General features: G+C 34.1%; 1 protein-coding gene across 8 annotated transcripts in view; it reads right to left on the reverse strand.

Annotated features, from left to right (window-relative positions):
• ZNF516 (zinc finger protein 516) overlaps nt 1-16,514 on the reverse strand; it is a 144,744-nt gene that overhangs the window by 82,831 nt on the left and 45,399 nt on the right. For all 8 annotated transcript variants that reach the window (XM_023496292.2, XM_023496291.2, XM_023496286.2 and 5 more), the window contains one exon: nt 2,177-4,211. In XM_023496292.2, the coding sequence (XP_023352060.2) occupies nt 2,177-4,076 (1,900 nt within the window). In that variant the 5' untranslated portion in view covers nt 4,077-4,211. The remainder of the gene's footprint in view (nt 1-2,176; nt 4,212-16,514) is intronic.

Consider the following 16,514-nt stretch of genomic DNA (forward strand, 5'->3'; position numbering starts at 1 on the left):
TTCTAATTTGACAGCTTAAGCCCTGTGCAAGAATTCCTTGCAAGCTATGCTCTTCCCATTAATTATTCCAGTCCTTGAATGGGGAAGTTGTGGAATTTTAAGATAGCCATGCCAATCATGGCAACTCCTTTTGTTTTCCAAGATCCTCCTATGTATTCAGCTTGGCTTAATCTGCTGCTTTCTCCAGTTTCAAAGCATGAATGAGGTACTGCCACTGTACCTCCAGAAACCCAGTTTTCTGGTGTTCCTCCTTAAGGGTATTGGTCATGCCTGTTATAATGATGATGAACAAAACTGCTGTTCAATCTAAAGCACTAGCTTTTTCATTTTTTCAAACAATTTATAGCTGATAATGATGAGGAGCCAAAGAAAAGAGACAAACCAGTTCTTTTAATACTTTTACTACTTAAGAAAGTATAGTTAGCTTGTCATGAATTGGAGTGATCAAAATATTGTCTGGGGATTAAGTGTTTATTCAGGTGTGGTATGTTAACTCTTTAAAGGACATAGGGTATCATTTAATATTCTCAAAATAATTGTCTTATGAATGACAAGTCAATATTCTAAAAGGTATGAAAGGTGTCCTAACCTTTTTCAAAGTGTAGGTCATCTGCTTAAGATAAAGCTTTAAGAACAGCTTGATGGGTGCGGTGAAAAGAGAAAAGAAAGTTGCAGGGAAGGTATTTTCATTGAAGACAATGAGAAAAAAAATTGTTCTTAATTTTAAAAATTAAAAATTTGTTTAAAAAAAATTTTAGGAGTCAGGAAATATGGGGGTATTGGTGGAGGCGGAACAAAAAACTATGGGAAGAGGAGCACAATGGCAGCTGACAGCTCCTTGATTAAACAGGTCAAGCTTCAAAGTGCCAATTAACTGGGTGAAAAGCCATAATTCACCTCCTTGAATGAACACTGTATGTCAAAAGGCATTATGCTTACTCTGTTTTGCCACAGAATTCAAGAGTAAGAAATGGACATAGAAAATATAAAATCTGTACCATATATTATCTGCACATGGAATTTATATAAGATCATCATAATGCAGCACCTGATTTCATATGTTCATCTGCATATATAAATAATCAGTAGATGTGTGTATATATATACACATATATTGCCTTACCTCAGTTTTCCTGACTTTAAAATGGAGCTCATAATCATGATCTTGGCCCTGATTAGCTTAAAGCTTTTGAGTATCAAAACAGAGTATGTATGTGAATGCAAATTTGTAAACTATAAAAATATAAAATACTAATACTATTTTTTTAATTTAAGAGAAACTACTACTACTTGTTCTTAACTGATAAAGAAAATGGAGACTCATAACTGGTATAGTGTTCTCAAATAATTTCTGTAGCTATTTAGGTATAGAATGTGCCTTCATAATAAAGGCATTCATTGCAAAGTCTTGTTCTTTGAAATCCTGTATTTCTGCACAGCCAATGCAAACATCATTTCCACATGGAATTTATAACATAAATGTAATATTCATGTTAATGTGAATGCACTTCAGAGTACATAATAATTGTGGTATGTTTAGATTTTTTAAATGGCAAATGTCATTACATATTTTGTTGGTTGAGAACATCATGCAGCTGACAAAGTGGGTAAATCCAGTTCAATGACTAAAATGCTACTTTCCATTTTTGAAGAATATTTAACTAAAATTGGAAAATGATGGAGAAGCAAGTAGACAAATTAAACCACAGTTTATAATGCTTCTTTAAATATTTAGCTACTACTTGGAAAGTAATCTGTTCCAGTTAACAAGCACTGAACCCAGAGGACTAGTTTAATCCAAGGAGATTAATTATAGCTGCATAAGAGTTTAAAGTTTTTATTTAATGCATCTGTATAAGTTTGAAAGGACAGGGAAAGACGGTGATTATGTGTTGAAAGGGTGGGGAAGGGAAGTAGTAAGGAAGGGGAGAATATCAAGAAAGGAATGAATCTTTTCAAGTGTGAAAGAAGCTACTTCCTGAGCTTAAGAGTTACGGTTGCCCAGAAGAGAACACCAGCAGAAAAGTGTCACTAAGGGTAATTTATGCAAAAATACAAGTTAATTAATCAAAAGAAATGGAGAAATGTGCAACAACAAGAACAAAATGCATTTGTGAAGGTATGCATAGATCAAGTAGATTTAACAAAAACATTAAATAAATAATGGGGGCCTTACCTGGCAAGGATTCTGGGGTTCCTTCCTCAAAGCTGTCATCAGCACCCTCCTCTCCCATCCCAGAGGTCAATGAATCCTCAGGAGCCGAGGCAGACCCAGGACTGCTGGGCTGGCTAGTAGAACCCGAGTCCCCTTCACTGGTGGAGCCATATCGTTCTCGTTGTGCTGTAGCCCCGCTCTCACTGCAGGTCCGGCGATCTTTTCGATGTACCCTGGAATGGAGCACCATTTGGTGGTATGTGCGGAAAATCTTTCCACATTCAAAGCATTCAGTTGATTTATTATTCTGGGTTGCCCGGCGACTCTGGCGGGAAGATGGTCTGTAATCTGTATCACCCTGAACTACAAAGCAATTGTCCCCTAATTGAACACCTCCAGACTTATCTGAGCGCCCTCCTGAAAAAGTCTTCCTCTTGGGATTGCCAGAAGTCTGGGAATCTTGGTCCCTCTTGCGCTTCTCCTGGCTCACAAGGATATACTCCCTCTTGTCTTTGTCATAAGTGACATCTGCATCTGCCAAGGTTTCATCCCATCCTCCATACTTCAGGTATTCTGAGGGTTCTGCCACTTTTCCTTTGGTGGCCAACTGCCAAGCCTGGTAACTGTTAACAGGATCCAGTTCTGCAACTCTTTTTCCAGACTGCCCACTTGTAACTTTATCTCCCCCTCCAGATGGTCTCAAATTCAGGCACTGTAAGAAAAACTGCTGTGTTTCAGAGGGGTCGAAGCTTCCAGACACTAACCCTTGGGTTTTGTCTTGGATTCGAATCCCTTCCACCTTGCGGTGCACAGCATTATGGACTTTTAAGCTCTCAAGGTTTGTAAACAAGTTCCCACACTTGATGCAAACTTCATAGAGGGACAAGCCAGTCACAATAGTTTCTTCCTGAATCACATTATTGATAGTAGCTATCAGATCCAAATCACTTTTTGGTTTGTTTTTGTTCCCAGTTTTTGGGCCATGAGATTTCATGTGATTTTTGAGAAACCAAGGCTCTTTAAATCTCCTTCCACAAATATGGCATCCATGGTCAAATGAGCCCCTGTGCTTCTTCATGTGAGCTTTAAGGAACCAGGTTTGACTAAATGCCTGACCACACACTTCACAAGGAAATTCCCCAGGGCTGAGCTCATTCTTGCCATTCTCCACATATGTCTCCCCATTTGGAATCTGAGCTGTGATATGGTCCTTTTCAATGTGGTTCAATAATGTCTCCTCTCTCAAGGTCATATAGTTGCACAGCCTGCATTTGTATGGCTTGTGGACCTGATGTATATGCTGTTCAAGGTCTTTCTTTCTCTCAAACTTGGTTTTGCAGAAAGTACATTGGAACACAGAGATCTTATCCTCTTCAGCAGAGGCATCTGTTCCTGCATCTTTCTTGCTGCTTCTCAGCAAGATTTTGCTGTTTTCCATCTGGGTAGCCCCATTCAATATCTTGTTGCACGCTGAGGTGCTCTTAGTAGGACTAGTACATCCATCAAGTCCCTCAGACACACCCATCTCTCCAAGTTGTGACTCTCCCATCTCAGATTCATGTCCTTGACTTAGAGTTCCTGTACGATGGCTCCGAATGTGAATCTTCAAGTTACCTTTTTGGGAAGCTCTGTGGTCACAGTAAGGACATTTGTATGGCTTCTCCCCAGTGTGCTTTCTCATGTGTTGTGAAAGGGAGCTCTGAAAGGGAAAGCTCTTGCCACAGATGCAGCAGCTGTGGCACAAAGACCTATCTCCATCCACTTCATTGCTCTTATTTGCTTTGCTGGGACTAGAGGCTCTTCTCAATTCCATTTCTGCCTCTCTGTGGCGATCCATCTGTACTACTGCACCATTAGCTGTGAAGGGGAAAAGGGTGAACTTCTGTCCAATAGTGGCAGGTAGAGTTGTGCTTTGGATCATGCAGTTTTGAAGAGCAATCGTGTTATCTTTTCTTTTTTAAGTGATATTTTCCCTCTCCAAAGGTAAAAGATGTTCCCAGTACGATTATGTTCAAGCATGTTCTAAGTGAACCATATAGAGGATGGCAATAAGCACCTGAAAAAGGAAAAGCACATGAAAACTAATGAAACTCAATTTCAAATGTAAGTAAGTATGCTTCATATTCAATGGACAGACCTCTAATTTCCCCTAATTCAAAAGTATTATTCCATTTCTTAAAAAAAAAAAAAAAAAAAAGCAAACAGGCAAACAAAATCAAATAAATGCCCATTCAAATATTCATTTCCCTTAAAAATGAATGTGCTATTCATAGAGATTGCATACAATAATTACCATTAAAAATGTATCACAGTCTAAGCAAATGCTAAGGCAATAAAGAAATTTGCCTATGTGAGAAAAACATAGGCTACCAATTACATGAGTAGAAGGAAAGAAAAAAAGCCAGGTGATGCAGTAGGTAAGTGTTGGGCCTGAAATCAGGAAGACCTGAATTCACAATTGGCCTCAGATACTTACTAGCTATGTGACCCTGAGAGCAAGTCACTTAATCCATTTTGTCACACGGATTTTGTGACAAAAATTTTGGAAAATTTTGTCAGTTTCCTCTTCTGTAAAATGAACTGAAGAAGAAAATGGCAAACCAGTCTAGTATCTTTGCCAAGAAAACGTCACATGAAATTACGAAGTCATAACTGAAACAATTAGACAACAACAAATGACATTTACTAGTTCTGTAATTTTGATTAAGGCACTCAATCTTATTCTGTGCCTCAAAATTCCAATCTGTAAAATGGATATAATACTTGTACTGCCTACTTCAAAGTTTTCTGAGACTTAAGTGAGATAATACATGTAAATTTCAGACCATTAGGTCAGTTGTAACTACTATAATTAAAAGAAAGGAGACAGATGAAGAACATGAATAATCTATAGGATAAAACTGCATAATAAATTTGCCACTGAATTACAAATGTAAGGTATAATTATTCTATAGAGTAAAATAATAAAGTAACCTAGCAAATTAGAACAAATCAATAGAGACTTGAATTCAAATTTAGCTTCTGACTCTTACTGGAAGTGTGAAAACTGGCAAATCACTTAACCACTTTAAGCTTCAGAATTCTGCCTTGTTGAAAGAGACATAATAATACCTACAGTACTGACTTCACAAGGTTGATATGAAGATCAAAAGAAATGTTTATATGAAAGCATTTTGCAAACCTTTATATGATATGTAGATGTCCAGTAATTATTTAAATGAGATTATTTAACTGAGTCATTATAGTATCAATTAATCCAGCAATAAACACTTAATAAAGCACCTATTCTGTGTCTAGTAAAGTACAAAGAACTGAGATAGAAAAAGAAACAAAACAAACTCTTGATCTCAAGTACCTTACAATCTAATAAAAGAATAGACATATAAACAAGTATATACAAAGCAAGCTATATGCAGCATAAATATAAAAATAAAAGAAGGAAGGCATTGAAATTAAGCAAATTTAGGGAAGCTTCTAGTACAAGTGAATAGAACAAAGTGCTGCCTTTGTTACTAAATGAAAGTACAACCTTGAGGGCGCAAAATAATTTTTTTTTAAAATTTATTTAGAAGAAAGAAGATCTAGGTCAAAAGCCTGAATCTGCTATTTTTTACTAAGTCATTTCATCTCTCTGGACCTCAGAATGCTTACCTGTAAACAGAGCTGGCTAGACTAGATGATCCCTAAAGTTTCTTTCAATCTTAAATGTAAATATTATGGATCATATACATAAAATGGCTATTCAAAAATAGATATTTTTTTTCTGTAAATGACCAGATCACCTCAGTGCAAATGTTTCAAAAAAATTGTGATATTCAAAAATCACTACTAAAACATTTGAAAGATGGGTATAAACAATGAGACTATCAATTTACAACTGAATGGATGAGAAGCAGAGTACACAAAACAATAAGTAAAATAAAAAAGTACTTGTAAAATATTCAAATTTTAATAACCTTATTTAGAAGAGTTTTTTTTTTAAAAGAAAAAACAGTATAAATTGTTACTCTTTGGGCAGGGTGTTTATTTTACATTTCTCAAGTCAGAATTAATAACCTGAATAGCTGTTTATAGCCCCTAATGATTCTCTACATTTGGACAAAACTTTTAAAGATGTAAACCTACATTTTTAACAACATATTGTTAAAATACATATTTTATTAACAAATGTTTATTTAACTGAATTAAATTGACACCAAGAAAATAATTAACTGAAATGTCTTGACATAATATATGTAAGGTACTTTGCAAACCTTCAAATGCTATATATAAATGTCAACTGTCATTATTATTACATCGTGTTAATTTTATTTAAGAGTCAAAGTTTTCTACAGAGCAGATGGCCTGAAACTCACTTTGAGCCTTCAGTATTACTACTTTACTTGATTTAGCACTTCCTGTTCAGAACATGAGAACAACGTGTAATAAGTTTAATATTCTGATTAAAACAGAAATAGTCTGAGAAAATGTACAACATGTCTTAACAAAATGTCCTAACGGTCAGTTATTAAGCAATACTAAAATGCTTTTGCAAACATGAGTTTTAAAGTACTATTATAAATTCATCTATTAAAAGAACTGTAACATTATTATATTTACTAACCTTTTTAAAAAAAAAGACATATATAACATACAAACATATATACAACATACACATATGTACTCAATATATACCCTGACAAAAACTGTCACTATATGTGACATTCACTAGCTTTTACCATCTGCCTTCCCTTCCCCCCACTGCCACCACTCTTTAGCCACCAAAATTGGGAGGAGAGACCATATGTCACCCCTGTAACTAATGAGATAAGAGAAAGAATATTGGTTGAAAGAAATGGAGGCAACTTGTAACCCACAGTCTTTGGGAGGATAGGCAAGAAATTTCCCAGAAGTATCCACTCACAGATGAAAATAGTAGTTGATAGTCATTGCCTGCTACTTTTTTACAATGTTTTAATCAGTATTGAGGATGACAAGAGTTCAGCCACCATTTCTACATGATTAGTGAGCTCTCCTATAAGGAGAGAATTCTTCTAAATCTTTGCGATTACACAAGCTATGTAGTCTCAATATAAAAGAAACACTTTTTAGAATTTTATTTTTCAATTTTTCTAAGCATCAACCTATTTTTCCCTAGGTTTCTACAATATTAACATCATTCATCTTTAAGTGGCAAACTCAATCCACAGTAAAGACAAAGTAGCTTCATTCAGTATATTATTTACTTTAATATATAATATAAAATTAAGTTAACTCATTACTGTAAACACAAGAGCAAAAAAAGTTACATGACATATAGATACAAATCACCAGAATTTCTGATATAAAAATAAAGAAAATGATAGAAGAGAATTATTTATTCCATCACTTAAGGTTTGTTAAATGCGATTTTGAATTATCAGTATAAACATAAAGCTGAACATTTCCTAAAAACAGCACTTTAAAATTAAATTTACTTTTACAGAAGTAATTTTCTGATAATGTTTTAATTGCAATTTATCATTATATAATCATTTTTACTCACAAAAGCATCAGTTTCAGCTGCAACTCTTGTCTCTAGGACTGAGCTTCAAAAAAAAATTTTTTTTATCCAATAGACATCTTGAATTTAAAATATTCAACTTTTAGAGTGAAATATTTTTTAATATCTAAATTAGGGAATCTGATAATCTCACACTGTTAAAGGAGAATCATATAACCTCAGGTGGTTGAGGAACCACATGTACATCAACTCTACAAAGAAAACATATAACCAGCTCTCTGACCCCCAAAATTAGTGTCTCAGAACTAATTTGAAAGGACAGAACTACTGGACACATGGCCTTATTCTATTCAGCATGTAGTTTTTGTCCATGAAACCTAGACAATAAAGTAACCTATTAATAAGACAAGAAGGCAAGGCTGAGGGAGAAAACTCACTGAACCAGTTGGTAATAAATAAGAACCAATGCAAATCTTCACCTTAAAGTCAAAATGGATTTTTTCAGTTGAAAAGGTTAAAAATAAATGATCTGAAATAAGAGATTTCTGGCTATTCTTTTTTTTTTTTCCTTTTCCTAACCCCTGTACTAAAAAACAAAACTATACACATAAATTAAGACAAACGAAGAATAAGGAGGAAATACCCAAAAATATATTCATTGAAAACTTTTTTCTGACTCAATCTGATGTATACAATGAAGATCTGAGTCAGAACTAATTTTTTAAAATCCCTTTTTTTCTCTCTCCACTCATTCCAGCTAAAGAAGTTTCTCCTGCATGTCATGATGATAGTTAATCTAGCATTTATATAGCAATTTAAGTTTTACAAAGCATTTTCTCTCATTTGAGATTTTCAGAACAACTATGGAAGATAAGTGAAGATAAAAATAGCACCTAACAGATAAGAAAACTGAGTCACATTGAAATGTTCAGTTTCTTATGCAGGGCCACACAGCTAATATCTTAGTACTTCCTGATTCCAAGTCCAATACTCTATTCACTGTGCCACTTACTAGTCCCTAGAATCCCATACTTTATTATGAAAATCACTCAAAATTAAATAATGTGCAAAAATATCAAAGTATTTTAACTTGTATTCTAATTGTAGTATCATATGCTGCATTTCCTCATCTATCAAAATGGGTCTATTGTGTTATCTGAATCAAAGCAATGTTACAAGGCTTTATTCCATGACCAATACAGATCAATTACATAATAAAAAGAGCTAGACTTGGAGTCAAAGGATAGAAGTTCATATCCCAGCTCTATTCACAACTAACCTATGATCCTAGGAAAGTCATCTGATTGCTCTAACCCTTTTGGACAAGCCATTTAAAAACCTCTGAGGGCTACAGGTTTCTCATCTATAAAACAGGGAGGGGACAAAAAGGGGTGAGATAAACTTATACTATCTCTAAGATAAGATAGTATAAGTGATTCCTCCCAACTCCAAATTTGTAAGTACTTGTACTATCTATTTTAAATTGTCCTGAAGCTCAAGTAAGCTAATGGAGAGAAAGATTGCTTTTTTTTATAATAAAGAGTTGCACAAATGTGATATTACAATGGATGTGCAAGTACTTTGAAAACTTTAAAACACAAGCTAGTCATTATTAAATGTAATAAATGTAATCACATTTAAATGCAATTTGTTATTACATAAATTTTATAAAATTAGTGATATTGGTGTTGGGAAATAATCATAGAGATTAACTAGTTCAATTCCCTCATTGAACATGAGGAAACTGAGGTCCACACAAGTTAATTTAAATTGGTCTCGATCAAAATTATCTAAAATATAATTAACTAACAGTCTAAAAGAATGCTAGCGTTCTTTTCTCTGCCAATAACAAAATATTTCTATTTGCAATCAGGACTAACAAAATCATTTAGATTCTTTATTAAATTTTTTTAAATCAACATTTGACCCACAACTCTGAAACTTCTCTTAAGTGACCTCTATTCCCCTCCATGTGGTATGGGTTTAATTCCTCCAAGAACTCCTAAAAGGTAATTTGACATTTTTCCTTTCAAAAGTCTTCCAATTAGGAAATACAATTTTCATTTTATACTATACCCTGCCAGTTTAAAAATGATGCCCCCAAACTAGCCTGTGACTGCATTTTGAAGGGCTGATCAAATTCTTCATGAGGAAGTTAAATCTATTTTAAAATATTTTCTTTATATTACTGTTCACCTTCATCTCTCTGACAGAACTCACTGGTTGTCCTTGATCCCTCATCAGCACTTATAAAAATCATTCTATTTAGGAAAAATGTTTTTTTAAGATTAATATTTAGCATAGAAAATTATGTAAATGTATAAATGAGAGGGAGTGATAACAGTGACCAAGAAAATGGGCATAATCTGAGGAAAACAGTTTAAATGTAAAAGATACTTCCCATTTAAAAAAACAGACAAAACGACTACCTTTCCAATGACCACCACTAAAATGACCAAGTTTCTTAGAGGCCTTTCAAAAATGCATCCAAAAATTAATCTCCTCTAACTGACCTAAATGATTGAATCATCATATCTTAGCAAAAAATAATGGAAATCAGTGAGTGCTTAAGATAGGACTGAACCTTTTTCTTTATAAAGGTAAAAAGAAGTGTATTGTTATCAAAGCCTCAAATTTGAGAATGCTCTCATCGTACTTAGCCCCAACTAAAAGCCTTTATGAAAAGTGATTAGCCTTCCAAGTGATCTACATGGGGTAAAGTCGGGCAGAATTCAGCCTCATCTGTAGGGGGCAATGGTTTACAAGTCAAAGACAATAAAGAAATACCACAAAACTCTATTCTATTTAAATGAATCCCACGACTTCAGAAAAACTCTCACTTTATCTATCAGAAATGAAAGAGGTACAAGAAATGCATGTAGTTCTAACTTTTCATGAAGGTAGTGAACTTCCAGGTCCATTATAAACACAACTTTTTTTATACAAACTAGAATGAAAGAAAATAGTTATAACAATTCAAGGGGAATAGGAAGTAAAAAGGTAGTATTCATATGTTTTCTAAAACACAATGACAGTATGGCAACTTAGACCCATAAAACAAAGCACAAACTAATTAAAACACATTCTGTCATACTAAATCAGTGTTGTTATTATTAATAACTTTTTCCAAAACTGAAATTGAGAACTTGCCAGACAAAACTGTACTTTAATTGTTTAGATATGAAAATGCTTTGCTGATTACTGTATGAAAATAGATTTCAAATGCTTTTATTATTTTTTTTAATTTCCCTTGAGATCTAATGAACAATTCAGAGTTATTTTTAGAAAACATTTTTCCAAATGTGGGAAAAGAAAAAGAAAGGCCACATTCAGCAAAGTGAAAATGAAACATGAATTGAAATTTTAAATGGCATTACAATAAATTCCCAGGTTCATAGACATGAGTATATAAAGTTTCAGCAGATTTCATGAATATTTTTATCTTATTAGACAATAGACACACACACCCCAAAAGAATTAAGTGAAATTTTAAAAAGCTGTATTTAACATTTACTTTATTTGAAATGGCTATAATTCATAGTTAGAACCACCTAGCTAATAAATAACTACCTGGATTCAGGTAAGGACCTAAGGATAAGCATTAACTTTAGAATCTAGCACAACCCCTAAAATATATACTAAACAGTGCTTCAGTGGTCTAAGGATATTAATGCAATTTCTTAAACTATTTAGAGCAGTTAGGTGGAAAGAGCACAGGACCTGAAGTCAAGAGTTAAATTTGTAATCAGACACTACTAGATGTGTGATCCTGGGCAAGTCTGTTTCCTTCTGTTTTATTTCTATTTCCTCTTCTGGAAAATGAACTAGAAAAGAAAATTGCAAACCACTCTAATATATTTGCCAAGACAACCTCAAATAGGATCACAAAGAGTCAGGACAAAAACAACTAAACAACTGTTGGAATCTTTACAAACTGTTAAGCCATTGCAGTTGATTTGATCTTAGAAAGAGATATTTTGGGCCAGAACTTGAAATAAGGTACTAAGTGGAACTGATAGAAACAATGGTTAAATCTAGTTTAGCATTGATTTAATCCTACAACAAATAATGGTTTCCCAGTGATATAATGATGGGTGTGTACTCAGTGCACAGCATATAAGCAAGAAGCTCTCAAGACCACAGCACACTCTGGAAGAAAACCTACAAGCCCTATCTTTGAGGCAAGAGATTCATTGCATCTTCTACCTTGGTGCTGGCTGGAGGCTGAAGAAAGCAGAGGGAGAAGCCAAGGACAAAGCTGCAAGATCTCTTGGAACCAAGCAGAGAGATAGGGCTTGTGGGTTCCAAGAGCTCTCTCCGACTCCAAGTAAATCTCTCTCGAGCTCCCAGAGTTTCTAGTAACTCCTCAAGTAACTAACTCCAGTCAGTCCCACAAGAAGAACTAAGCTCAAGCTTCAAAAGCTCCCTATATATGTGATCTCCCAAAGGTTAACTCTGCCTTCTGAAGGGAGAGGGATTCTGGGTTATCTCCCAGAGTGTTCTCTGGCCCTAAGGGAAGTGTGAATTCGGACTAAGCCCTACTAAGCCCTGCATCCTCCCAAACGTGTGAACTCCATTGAGTACTTAGATACTTGTGAGCTCTCTAGAGGTGTGAACACAAGCATTGTTTCTATCAGTTCCACCTAGTACCTTGTTTCAAGTTCTGGCCCAAAATATCTCTTTCTAAGATTAAATCAACTCCAATGGCTTAACACTTTGTAAAGATTCCAACAAACAACAAAGTACCCAACTTGAGAATAACCTTAGTCTCTACTAAAAGGGGAAAAACCTTAATTAAGACTCAAAACATTTCATTCCAAGAAGGAAAATGTAATGTGTAGCCAAAAGAATGTTTACTATTCAGAACGAGAACGTGAACTAGCTGTTAAGAGGTGTAGAAAGTGTAGAAACTCAGACACATTTTAAATATCATAGAGATAAAAGTTATAGTAAGTTAATGTATAGCCCAGGATGGTCTTTCCTATATCATTCTAATGCTGCACTGGGTTTAAAAAAAATAGTGAGTATTTAATAAATGTTGGTAGCTAACAAGAAGAGACAAATATCATTTGATTGACATCATTTATGACAGGAAAATGAGGTAGCTTGGTGTTATAAGAACAGAAAAAAAAATTATATATTATATATAGCCTAGTCACAGCACATTGGTCCATATTCCTATAATACTAAAAGAGCCTGAAGCATGAGGGAGGTTGTCTATGGTATATTAGAGGAAAACTTAAAAGACATTCACACTAGAAGAGTCCTAGAGAAACTGATTATTAGGGCTACCCAAATCGTACTTTCTAGTGAATAATTCAAGTCAATTCATTTTAATAAGCATTTATTATGTAATTAGTATTGTACTTGGCACTGGGGATACAAAGACAAATCAAACTTGTCCCTTCCTCCAGAGAGCTTACATTTCCTGGGGGTTAATTGAGGGGGTAGGAGATGTGGAAACAGTTATATAAATATAAATAAACTAGAATGAAATTCCAATGAGGGGGAGGGAGAAGGAGAACACTAATTGGAGGAGGAATTAGGAAAGAACTCATATAAAAAGTTACATTTGAGATGATTTGAAGGGATCTGGGGATCCTCAAGTTCAAGAGGTGGAACTGAGTAAGTCAGAGGATTCCATGCACCCCGGACAGCCTGGTTTTGTAAAAGCATGGTGAAAGAAGATGAAATATTGAGTACATGGACAGTTTATCTGGAATTTAGCATGCAGGTCCTCATGTACAATAGAAACTATATGAAATCAGTGTAAAATAATAGGCTGGAATCAGATTGTTAAGGGGTTTAAACACCAAATGAAGGAATTTGCATTTTATTCCAAAAACAATAGGGAGCAGCTGAAGTTTCTTGAGCAAGAGTAATATGGTCAGAATTAAACATTAGGATTATTAATTGGGCATCTCAGTAAAACATGGTTTTGAAAGGGGAAAGATTAAAGACAGGGAGACCAATTATGAAGGTATTGCAATATATCAGGCAAGAATCAATCAAGATCTGAACTAGGATATTCCTTAAGCAAGTAGAGGAAAAGGGATGAATAAGAGAAATGAAGAGGTAGAGCTGGACAATAGGGACTTGTTTCCTTATCCAGGACTTCACTTTTCCAAAGAAATTCTTATCTCTTTACAAATGTAAACTATTAATAAACTGATTGAAGTTAAATGTATTTTGTCACTGGCAACCTTCTTTTTTTAAAGTGGTATCCTTTTCTTAAAAACTACTTTTATTTTCTGTTTTCAGTAGCTAACATCTTACTAATCAGCAAACTATCATGTACTTGCATAAGAAGAAAGTGAGAGAAGATCTTTTAATAGGAAGAATATTCCTAAATTTGTAGCAAATTTCAACATTGCAGAGTAAATTAGGATTATATAAAAGCTAAATGATTTTATTTATATTCACAGAACCAGCTAAGTTATTAATGCAATCAAAATCCCATTCAGACACTGAACCAGTTTTCATGGAAGGCTAACTTTCAAACATGCTCAATTATTTAGAGTTGTCATTACATATACATAACTATCCAACTCTTGAGGTTTGTTTAAATCTGCCCAAATTGGCACTGGAGACTGGAGAGAAACGAAAGGGGCTGCTAGAAAAATAAATAGCATTTCTAAACTTACTGTAGGCTTTTCAAACTCTGAAGGTAACCGTAACAATCTTTTTCCATGGAAGTTTTCAATTTGTGTTTTTATTTCTATAACAATAATTGTTCTCTTTCAGCTCTTGTTTTCATTAATGATATATCATTCTGTTAAAAACCTACTTTGGATTTGTAAATTGCCAGCATATCAAAGAATGCCCTCCGCTTCTTTCTCTGCAGCAGTCACTCAGATAGATATTAAATTCACAAGAGTTCAAAAAGCAAAGATGAGCTGTACACCAGCCTCCAGTTTTGAATTGATTGGTCAGCTGATTGATTACATGTGTATATGGCAGGACACAGAAACTAGGAAGGAAAATGCACTTTATTTAAAAAAAAAACATAAAAACAAAAGCAAAATACTTTAATTAGTTTAAATAGGGACACAGGGACATGTTGCAAAGAGGTAACATGCTTCAAAAGCAATCAACAATGTCAATGTTCCTCCCGGGGTTTTTTAAGGGGTTGCTAAAGAGACAGTTCTATGAAAAGGTTATTCTTGTGCCCTGCTGCTATAGGGTATGTTGAGAAATACATGTACTAAGTGGGTGAGAGTCCGATTTTATGTTTCAGTCTACTGGACATGTTTGTCCTCTTGGAGACAATGAAATGTACTTTAGTTGTTACACTGTAGTATTATGAGCAATGAATGAAAATACATCATTAACATCCTGAACAAGCTTATCTTACTGCTATGACAAAGAAACTATTCTTTGACAAATGGGAAAAAATTCCATAACAACAATGGAGAGTTCCTCTCCCTAAAAACTGTTCTGTACAAGATTAACAATTGTAGGCTTATATGCTACAGACTGGAATCCCAAAGAGCTACATGAAGTGATGCATTCACTATTGGGAGAGTAAGTACCATTGATGACAAGGCCTTGGGGCTGCTGCTGTTCTCAGACCAATCAATAATACATTATGAACAAACCAAATTTCCACTCTAATATGAAGAAATGAAAAAAAAAAAAAAAAAGGAATCAGAATCAGCAGCACTCACAAAAAGCCTCACTGAACACATTACCATCAAAAAAGTTACCATCCCCTTATTGCCATCCCATGATGTGATTAGTAACAAATGTGTTAAACTTACAAAATTACTAAGAAGCTCTATTTCAAAACAGTTTCAAAACAGAAATATAGTAGAATATTAAACTGATTTTTTTGTTTTAAAGATTAATTTGGCCTCATTCAGAAAATAAAGTACAATGAATCAGGACAAAACATGACATAATTACCATGTTTTTTAAAAGTGCTCTCTTTAAAATACTTGGCAATAGAAAATAAGAGGTTTTTACTAAGTAAGATAACACTGCTCAAATGTGCCTGACTAACTGGCTGTCTAGAAGAAGGACACAGTATTGTAATTGTGTGGTGACTATATAGGCAAAAATTATCAAAACAATCATCAAAAATTATCTTCTTTCATTTTAAAAGTCCATTCAAAAACAGTCAATTTAAGCACCTTTCAACAATCACAAAGTCTATTTACTTTTGCCATTTCTATTATTTTGCCAAATACAAATTATTCATCATTTAATCAAATTTAATTATTAAAATCTTTTAAAGAGCTATTTATATGAATGATAAAGGAGTTATTGATGAAGATAAAATGAATGTATCAGAGGCAGATAAAATAGACAAGTAGAACAGAACTTATTAAAAATTACTAGTACAAATATTAAGCAGTTTATTAGCAAAAGGAAAGAGTAAAGCCAAAATTACTAGTACACAAGGCTATGTCCTTTTTTCTGATATACCAACAGTAAAATCTGACCTCAAAGGAGAATGGGGAAGAAAAAACCCAACTCGGATGACTACACAATGTGATTATTGATTAGGCCTAGAAAAGCCAAGAAATCAACTGGTACTGATAATAGACATGATGTTTTGTGTTGTTTCTTTTTGCGGGGGAGGGAGAGAGAATGTATGTTTTATTTCCATGGTCTTCTAATAATGTGTTCTGGGAAGTCAAAAACTGTTATTCTAGTACAGAGGCTGTAGAGGCTGTATGTATATGTATGCATACTGATATGATGAATATACTAAATATGGCACATTCCCATTTGGAAATTCGGAAAAATCCTTTCAAAATCATAGGGTAGCAGAAGAAACATTTCTCTTTTGCATTCCCAAATTCATGAACATACATTTTATTACACTTCCCAAAATCTAAATCAAATAAGTACTTTCACCAAACCATTCTTTTC

Source organism: Sarcophilus harrisii, chromosome 1 (genome assembly GCF_902635505.1).
Source record: "Sarcophilus harrisii chromosome 1, mSarHar1.11, whole genome shotgun sequence".
Lineage (NCBI taxonomy): Eukaryota > Metazoa > Chordata > Mammalia > Dasyuromorphia > Dasyuridae > Sarcophilus > Sarcophilus harrisii.